The sequence below is a fragment of the Sylvia atricapilla genome, chromosome 17 (genome assembly GCF_009819655.1).
Source record: "Sylvia atricapilla isolate bSylAtr1 chromosome 17, bSylAtr1.pri, whole genome shotgun sequence".
NCBI classification, from domain to species: Eukaryota; Metazoa; Chordata; class Aves; order Passeriformes; family Sylviidae; genus Sylvia; species Sylvia atricapilla.
This window is the reverse complement of record NC_089156.1, coordinates 13,499,158-13,509,015: the sequence shown is the minus strand read 5'-3', so window position 1 is coordinate 13,509,015 and position 9,858 is coordinate 13,499,158. Positions and strand designations below refer to the sequence as shown.

The following is a 9,858-nucleotide window of genomic DNA, read 5'->3' as shown; positions in this document are numbered from 1 at the left end:
AAATGTGTTTGTAGAAGCACAGGGAGCCAAAATCCGTGTCCCCTGTGATGCCGCGGTCAGAGCAGCAGCCCCGGCTGGGAGCAGGAGGGGAGCCCCAGGCTGCGATGTTCCTGCCACAGCACCGGGCACAGCCGGGAAAAACCCACCGCTGTGAGAGACAAACCCTCCTCAGGGGAAAAGCTGTGCGGCCAAAGGTGGGGGCTTTGTCCTCCCTGTTTTATCAACCCATCAAATGTTCTTTGGCCCTTTCCTGTTTTTTATTTCACACGGACATTAGCCTCAGATAAAGGAGCTATAAAATAACAAACACACGAGACGGAACCAAACAATGCCTGTCTTCCACAAAAGAGCATTTTCAGGATTAAAGCACCTGCTCAGAACTGGCAGTCTCTTCCCGACTGTCTCCTGTGTTCTCCAGCACCTTTGGTAGCCCAGAACTTTGAACCTCCACAGTCTTTACCCCAAAAAAAGAGATAAAACGCAAGTTTTGAAATCTCTTTTGGAACAAAAAAAGCTCCAAGCAGCGGCAGGTCCCGGCAGTAGCAGCGAGAGCTGTGTGTGGGCAGATGAGAGACGGGAGGGCCGGGGCACTGCAGAGGAGGGGAGGGAGCCGGGCACGGGCAGGGGATGAAAGGCCGTCAGGAGAGGGACGGGAACGGGCTGGGATTGGGGGGGAAGGGGAACGGGGTGGGATTGTGGGGGGAAGGGGAACGGGGTGGGATTGTGGGGGGACGGGGAACGGGGTGGGATTGTGGGGGAAGGGGAACGGGGTGGGATTGTGGGGGGAAGGGGAAGGGGAACGGGCTGTGAGCACGGAGGGAAGGAGGGAAACAGGGGCACAGCGTGGGCTCCACCCCGGATTGCTGCTCCCTGTTACCTCCCGGGGATGTTCCCGGGGATGTTCCCGGGGATGTTCCCGGGGATGCTCCTGGGGATGTTCCTGGGGATGCTCCAGGAGATGCTCCTGGGGATGCTCCAGGAGATGCTCCTGGGGATGTTCCAGGAGATGCTCCTGGGGATGCTCCAGGAGAGGCTCCTGGGGATGCTCCTGGGGATGTTCCTGGGGATGCTCCTGGGGATGCTCCTGGAGATGCTGTGGGTCGGGGCCCCTCGGGGAAGGCAGAGGCAGCACCAAAAATGGGAACTGGCTGCAGAATCTCTGGGGAGATGCCTCGGCAGCAGGAAATGCAGATTTATTAGTACTGAGCACTCTGCAGTGAATATGGCTTCTCAAAAAGCCAAAATATATTTAAACCCCCCCCCCCCCCCAAATCAAAACCAAATCTGAACCCATACAAAAACAAATCTTCATTGCAGCATTATCAACAGCCAGCATTTCTGAATATCATTTTGAAATGACTGGTGCTTTTGCAACATGCTGGGCTTTGTCCGTCCTTACATAGCAGCACATTTTGAAAATATAGTTGAAATTGTTTCACCACTGATGCTTTTTCCTATATCATGAATTTATGTCATATCAGGATTTTCAAAAGATGCTCTGATGTGGAAAAAAGATCAAAATAATGACTTTTCCTGTAGCTCATGCTTTCCCTGAGATAGGAAGTTTAATTCAAAGCATACACTGAATTTAGCTGGACACCCATGGACTTCAGTGGAGCAGATCTATGAGAAGATCTTGAAGAATGGAAGGAAAAAAACTAGTGACAACAAACTGAAGGAATTCCTCTTTGAACAATGCCCTACAAACATACACAAGGATCTCTCCGTCCTGCCTTTGATGTCCAACTCCCCAAAGCTTTAACTGCGCTGCCACAGGAAAAGCAGAGCCGGGCTCCCAGGGCAGCTGAGGGGGCACAGATTGTTCCCAGATCAGGAACTGCCTGATCCCACCCTGCTGCCTGCTGGGGAATTCACTCCTGCACAGGCGGGGCCCGACCAGATCCTGCTCCACACCGTGAAATAATCACGGGCACTCAGTGCTGGGAGTGTTGTAAACCCTCACAAGCCAAGGCCCTGTTGTGCTGTTTTCTGGAATGATCCGTTCCACCTCCCATGCCAGCCCTAAGGCTGTTTGGAGCAGGATTTACTGGGCTGAAATGGGATCTAGCAGAGCAGGAGCTGTGTGTGTCACTGAGCTGATCCTGTGTCCTGCTGGAGAAACGTGTGAAGATGCAGCAGGCCGGAGCTGAACAGATCCAGGGGCAACATGGACCAAAAAATAAATGGAAACCAGGTTGATATGAGCACTTAGGCTGGTTGTAACCTGTGGCTGCCTGGAAATAAAGCTTTTGTAAAGGGGATGCTGATAACTCCTTAACTGTTCCAGCCCAAACACAGCCCCTGAAATGCAGTTCAGAGCCAGCTCCATCAAGGAGTGTTTTGTAAATGAATAATGACTTTGCTTAAAGCTAATCAACATCAAGTGTGTTAAAAAAGATGAAATAGTGCTGGAAGGCAGTGGGAGGTAGGGGAGCCTCAAAGTGCAAACAGGTGCTGATCTCCCTTCAGGGGGGATTGAGTGGCACAGACCTTACAGGGCTGTCACTTCTGATCAAAGCGGGCTCCAAGACCACATAATCACCATCACCCACCTTTTAAAGGATGCCCTGATTTATCATCTGTCACCGTTAATAACTTGGCTACTCTGCCTGAAATACTTAAAAACATTACACGAGGATAACATTTCCAATTTTTCTTTTTAAGAGACGCGGGAGAGGTTTAAACTCAGACGCGCTGGGGCCGGTCCTTTGAGGCCATCTGTGGCTGCAGACCACCTGCCATCAAAGCCCACCTGAGCAGGGCCACCCCTCCTCCGAGCCGTGCCCTGCAGGCAGGGGCTGGGCTGGGGGCAGCAGGGTGGGTGTCACACCCCGGGCTCTTGGTGCTCCGGGAGTGGAGCCGGAGGTGGATGTTTGCTGCAGAGCAGCAGGCCCAGGACCTGCTCCTTGGGCAGAGCCCAGAGGGGTGTGAACAGCTCCCACACCCCCTCAGCCTGCTCTGCAGCCCTGTGCCTGCTGTGCCCCGGCTGTCCCAGCCTGCCAGCTCCAAACCCTGCCGCGGCTGAGCTGAGAGGTTCTTCTGGTCAGCAGAGGCATCAGCTTTTCACTGGAAACAAGGCTTTTACCATCACAAGTAGAATTTGTGGGGTTTTTCCTGACTCCCATTTTCTCCTGTGATCTCATCCTTTTACCTCGTTGATCTCTCCTCAGTAAATCTGTTCTACCAAGCTACCTTTGCCAGCAAAAGGAACTTTCTGCCTTTCTTTTACCTGTTCTCAAGCCTGTGGCAAACATCTGGTTCCTGATGCAGTGGATGTACACACCATCAGAGTGCATTTCTTCTAGAATTTTTATCTGATAATGCCACTGGACATTTCTTCCTCAGCAAGTCTCCTACGGAGTGACTGGATTGTTAAAATAACCACATACAGACACTTCTCCTAAAAGCCTGAGATCAGCAAATACCTACCGGGCCTTGGCAGTAAAGAAAAATCCTGTAAGATTCAAAAAATAAAAATACAAACATGATTTTACTAGAATTTAAAATTACTGTGAAAAATAAAGAAGTTTAATATTTTTGAGATGTTACCTTAATGTCTTATAGTATTATTATCATTTAACTAATATGCAGCCTTTTAAGGCAAGAATACAAATCTGTGTTAATTATTAATAACGACATGAAATTAATTGTTTTGAAAATAGGTGTATCACTTTCTTTTAACAGTAATAAACTACTGATTCCTTAAGTAGCAACTTCAGTATCAGACTATTAAGACTGTCAGGAGTTATGGGACAGCAAGAAGTGCACTTCCTGAATTAATTAATTCCTAAGATGTCCTCAAAGCCAATCATTACAGTGTCCTAGACCTGATGTAAAAAATTGGCATCGTTATGTACTTGAGGAATCTCATTTGCTTAGCAGTAACCCCCCCAAATAATTCCTGAATAAGTGCAAGCATGAAATAGACTCTGAACCCTTGGTTTGCAGTTTAGCAAGGGGCTGTTTTAAGGCAATGCCTCCAGCCAGGCAGGATTTGTCCCTTTGGAAAAGGTGCAGCTCTGCTCTGGTGACAATGAATAAACTCAGAGGGGCAGCAGGAACTCAGCCACTGCTGAACATCTACCTGCACTTTTCTCTTCCAGAGCCCCGATGGCAGGCTGTGAGAACTCCCCAGCAGCAATGAAAGCAAACCACGCTCCGTGGCCCACAGAAGCAGTGAGCTGTTGATGGCAGGGGCTGGGGACAGGCCTGGCACCATTCCCTGGACAAACCTGTCCTGCTGAGGCCAGCACTGACCCTGCTGTCAGGGCTGAATTTCAGCACACACACTGCTGGGGAGGTGACACACACACAAACACGCTCCTGAGGGTGTCCTGCAGCAATCTGCAACGCACAGATCATTTCAAACTCTGTATTTCCAGTGCCAGTGATTCAGTCAGAGTGTATACAGATGCACAGGCACTAGTTCAGTAGTTTCAGAAGTGGATTTGTTTAGGGCAGTGTCCTACTTTGGCTGCAGCACAATGTCCTCGGACAGGATTAACTTCCAGGGCATCTCAAAGCCTGTGTCAAACAGTGGCACATGGGCACAAGAGAGCCAAAAGATATTTTCTCTTCCTCAAAAGAAAAAAATCTTATATCAAAAGCTGCTTTATCTATGTGCACTTTAGACATGAAGATTACTGCTAATACCTGCAAGATCATTTCTGTCACTCAGGTTCCTCATCACTGCCGGGAACACTTTAGAAGAGCACAAAAAGGCACGAGTTTATCTGTCACTCTGCATAGATAAGCTGAAAAACCAGACCACCACTACTAAAGAAGCTTTTGTTGGAAAATTCCCAGCCACAACACGGCTGCCACAAGGATGCCCACTGTCCCCGAGTCCAGTAAGAGCTATGTTTGCTGTGATGGGATCCTGACAAAGCTTTTCCGGAGCAGCCTGGGTGAGGAGGTGAGGTCCCATCCCACCTCAGCTCTCACCCAGCCCGGCCATCCCCTGGAAAACCGCAGGGAAAAACTCAGCTTCACACAAACCCGTGCTCCTCTAAGGACTTATGGAAAACGTATTTACAGTGTGAGGGTTCATGGGGTGAGCTCCCCGAGGCAGCTCAGCTCTGTGTTCGCTCCTCCGGCCCCGCCGGGCTGTCCCTTAGGGCAGGTGAGGAGGGAAAAGCCCCCGGAGGTGGGGACAGGCTCCGGCTGGCCCAGGGCAGGCAGCGCCCTTTAACACGCCCGGCACAGCCCGTGCCATGCGGCTGGGCTGTGAACACAGCATCACCGCTGTCACCTCTGTAAGCACGGCCCGGCTCCGCGCCGCCGCAGCGATTGACAGCACTAAAGCCCTTTCAGCTTCTCAGCGGCACGGGCTCACAGAAACACGCACCTTCAAACCCATTTCTTTCATTTCACCTTGCAATTCCTTCCGAGTGAATCACCGCTCTCTCTATTTATACTTGCGGGCAAGTAGAACAACAACTATTACATTCAAAGTGTGCTTTTCTCGAAAGACCCGGGGAACAAGTTTATTAACTGCAAAGCACAGCAGAGAAAGTTTAGAACACACGAAATTATCAAACTAAAGAACATATTTTATTTTTAATAAAATAGTGGAGCGTGAAAAATAATTGTATATTACAAATATCTACAGCCCAGAACTGTGCACCCCCAGCACAGTAAAGAGTATCACTCTATACAAAGCTTCCCTTTGCAGAATCTAGTGCTTCTTGATCTATTCATAGTGAGAATTTGTTTAACAATAGAAAGAGTCAATAAGCCCTTTGGGTCTCTTTGAATTGATCCCCCCCTTTTTTTTTGCACAAATCAGTCCAAACGTGTATAACATTGGCTTGATTTCCATTAAAAAGCCACAAAATGTAACACTAAAGGGTTTCTGAGGACTAGACCTCTTAGTTCTTTTGTTAAGAGATTTCTTTTGTTGTCTTTATGTACAGCAAAATACTTGTTTCTCTTTTCATGTCATGGTAAGAAAAAAAAATGTATTGCACATTATTCTTATTCACAAAGTTTGTGTCTGGTGCAGGAAGTTTCTCTTTTGGTGAAAGAATATTGGTGAGCATTATGGATTGAGCCTATTTTTAGGCACTCCGAGCCCAGCGGGCTGAGAGGAGCCGTGAAGGGTTTTAAAGTTAGCCCGGAGGTTGTTTTCCCAGAGAGCATCCTCGCTGTGGCCGGGCCTCCCCGGGCCCTCGTGTCCCTGCAGAGACAATGCTCACTCGGAATGGGCACTTCCAAAATCCAGCCATTGCTCCAGAAAACTCGAGTCTACCTCGTTACTCGAGAGAGCTGAAGAAAACCCAGCCCAGCTACGTGAAAAAAAGTTAAATTAAGTGTTTGCTGTTGTGTTTGGTTTTGTTTTCATGTCGGTTTTGTTTAATCTGAGGGATGGGTGGATGTAATCCTTAACTACAAATTAGTAACAGAACAGGCTGTTTTAATTCACAATATTTCTTTCACTGAAAACCTTTCCATGAGTAGGTTTACCTTCAGTTTTTCACCAGGTCCTGAATTCAGCATGATACATTTTTGTGCCTTGAGATATTAAACTGTTCTGACAGGAAAAAAAAAAAAAAAAAAAAAAGCGAGCACCATTCATTTTTTAATTTCTGACTGCTACTGTGGACACTTGTAAGTCTGTGAGGTGAGAGACAGTCTTTTCTAAAACCTGGTCACATCACACACAAGTGGGCGGCTGTAACGTTGATTCGTATTTTGCAAGGTGGGTTTTCTGGGGATGTTGAGGTTTTTTGTAGATTCCACTGCTCGTGATAACACTCGCGGGTTTTCTCCTGCTTCTCTTCTTTAACCTCCGACTGCAAACGTTTTGCCAGGATTGAAGAGTCTTGGAAGTCCAGATCCACATGCCACTAGTAATGCCCACAACTAATAACATAAAAATTTTGACCATAAAAATTTCTACTGCTGGTATAGAGTTATTCATCATGCAGTCTAAATTTTTAGTCTGATTGTTCATCTTGCATTTCTGTTGAGTTGCCACAATTTTCCAATAATCCATGTTCAGCCTCTCGTAAAAATAGCAAGCTATCACACAGGTTGCAGGCACTGTATACAGGACCGAGAAGACACCGATCCTGACCATAAGCTTCTCCAACTTGTCGGTGTTTTCTCCACCCGTTTTCATCACCCTCCTGATGTGGAAAAGGGCCACAAAGCCGGAAAGGATAAAAGAAGTGCCAATGATTAGATAACAGGCCAAAGGGATGAGCACGAAGCCCGTCAAGGCGTTCACATCCATGCTGCCCACGTAGCAGAGCCCCGTCAGCTCGTCGCCGGCCACCCTCCTCATCACCAGGATCATGATGGTCTTCACGGCCGGGATGGCCCAGGCGGCCAGGTGGAAGTAGCTGCTGTTGGCCTCGATGGCCTCGTGGCCCCACTTCTTCCCGGCCGCCAGGAACCAGGTCAGGGTCAGGATCACCCACCACAGGGAGCTGGCCATCCCGAAGTAGTAGAGGACCAGGAAGACGATGGTGCAGCCGGTGCTCTCCAGCCCCTCCTGGATGACATAGAGCTGGCCGCTGTCCCTGTCGCAGGCGATGCTCTCGGCGCCCGAGAAGAGGCGGATGATGTATCCCACCGAGTAGACGCAGTAGCACATGGACAGGAAGATAATGGGCCTCTCGGGGTACTTGAAGCGCTGCGGGTCGATGAGGAAAGTGAGCACGGTGAAAGCGCTGGAGAAGAAGCACAGGATGGACCAGATGGCAATCCAAATGACGGCGAAGTGCTTGTCGTCGCGGCTCCAGTAGACGTCTACCCCCGGTGTGCAGAGCGGCGCGCAGGAAGCGCTCTTCTCCACATGGTGGAACTTGCCGGGGTTTTCACAGGACGCTCTGCTCAGGCTGTCCTTGTGCTGCTGCAGCTCGTGGTCGCCGCTGGGCCGCTGCGGACGGAACATGGGCGGCAGCATGCTGGAGCCCCGCGGCGGCTCGTCCGAGCCGTTGTTGGGGGCCTCCATGCACAGGTAATTGGGGTCGTTCTTGTTGGGCAGTTTGCTGCAGTCCAGGGAGTCCGGCCACTTGAAGTTGAACTGCTCCATGATCGGGGAGCACTTCAGCCTCGCCTGCTCGCACATCACCCTGCAGGCCGGGATCGGCGTGGAAACCTGCTCCGTGCACATCGGCGCGTAGAGGGAGCACAGGAAAAATTTCAGATGGCCGTGGCAGCCGTACTCCACCAAGGGGGCAAACTCGTGCAGCTGAATGGCGGCTTCCCTCTGGTTTTCGTGGCCCATCAGGTTGGGCATCCTGGTCATGTTGTAGCCGATATCCTTGCACATGGGGATCTCGATGGGCTGGCAGCGCCCGTCGCCGGGCCGCTCGATGTCCATGGAGCTGATGGCCGCGCAGCAGCCGCTGAGCCAGCAGAGCAGCAGCGCCGTGCTGCCGGCCGCCGGGCCCATGCTGCGGGCGGCCGAGGCTGCGGAGCGCGGGGCCGCGGGGCTCCCGGGGCTCCCGGCTCTCCCGGGGCTCCCGGCTCTCCCGGGGCTCCCGGGGATCACGGCGCTCCCGGGGCTCCCGGCTCTCCCGGGGATCACGGCTCTCCCGGGGCTCACGGCTCTCACGGCTCTCCCGGGGCTCACGGGGCTCCCGGCTCTCCCGGCTCTCCCGGGGCTCCCGACTCTCCCGGCTGTCCCGGCTGTCCCGGCTCTCCCGGGGCTCCCGGCTCTCCCGAGGCTCCCGGCGCTCCCGGGGCTCACGGCAGCGGCCGGCCCGGCCCTGCCCGCAGCGGCGGCGGCAGCGGCGGGGCCGCGGGGCGGGCGGAGCGGGGCGGCATCGCCCGGAGCGGGCCGGCCCCGCGGGGAGCTCCCGGGCGGCCGGCGGCCCCGAGGAAAGCGGCCCCGCTCCGCGGGTGAGCCCGACTCACCGCGGGCAGCCCGGCAACTTGGTGCTCCCCGGGCTTCCACTTTGGCGATCCGCCCGCCCCGCGTCCCGTCCCGCCGCTGGTGGCCGGGGGCCGGCGGGCGATGCCCCGGAGCTCGGGGCGGCCGCGGCCGGCCGCTCACCGCCGCCCCTCGCACATGTCCCGGGCGCCTCTCGGAGCCGAGCGCGTCTCCGGGGATCCTCCTCTCGGCCGGCGGCTCGCAGCTCCTCGCTTTCCTGCCCAGAGCTGGGATTGGTTTATCCGAGCGCCGAATAAAGGAGGAGGAGGAGGAGGAGGAGGCGGAGGGGGAGGAAATCTCTAAGCCATTGAAGAGGGGGGCCCGAAAGATTCCCCCGCCTGCCGCCCTGCGGGCTGCGGCTGCGATAGCTCGGCTCGGGCTGTGCCGGGCTCTACCGGGCTCTGCCGGGTCTGTGCCGGTGTGTGCCGGTGTCAGTGCCGGGCTCTGTGCCGGGCTCTGCCGGGGTCTGTGACCGGGTCTGTCCTGGTGTCTGTGCCGGGCTCTGTGCCGGTGTGTGCCGGTGTCTGTGCTGGGCTCTGTGCCGGGTTCTGTGCCGGGCTCTGTGCCGGGCTCTGTGCCGGCTCCGCTCCTCGCCCCGCCGGTTCCTGCGGCCGCCGAGCAGCTGGGCCTGTCGGGGCCCTGAGCCCGGCAGAAAAGAAAGTCAAAGAAAAAGCTAAACCCAAGAAGAAAAAAAAACCTGTGCAGGATCCGCCTCGCATACGACATCCACTTTGCATGAGAAAGGTGAAGCTGACACGGTGATTACTTTCCAATCGCTCGGAACGCCTTGAAACCTCCTTAAGGACCCCTACAGGTTCTCCTTGATCGGCACAGATTAGAAAATGCCCCATTTGTTTCTCTCTCCTTCCCTTCTGCCGCCCCTCCCGTTGCCCTCGCTGGGAAGTTGGGGCGGCCCTTTGCAGTGGCAGGCTCCAGCCCCGGTGTGCGGGGAGCGGAGCCTGCGTCCTCCGGCT

The 9,858-nt window shown here is 53.4% G+C and overlaps 1 protein-coding gene across 1 annotated transcript; it reads right to left on the bottom strand.

Moving 5' to 3' along the window:
- Positions 1–6,167: 6,167 nt before the first annotated feature.
- Positions 6,168–8,404, bottom strand: FZD10 (frizzled class receptor 10). Its single transcript, XM_066331776.1, has one exon. It carries the CDS (start codon positions 8,402–8,404, stop codon positions 6,656–6,658), a length of 1,749 nt encoding a protein of 582 aa, XP_066187873.1. The 3' UTR covers positions 6,168–6,655.
- Between the last annotated feature and the right edge of the window lie 1,454 nt (positions 8,405–9,858).

Excerpts from the sequence above, each read along its gene's own strand:
- FZD10 (XM_066331776.1), bottom strand. The coding sequence starts at position 8,404 with ATGGGCCCGGCGGCCGGCAGCACGGCGCTGCTGCTCTGCTGGCTCAGC.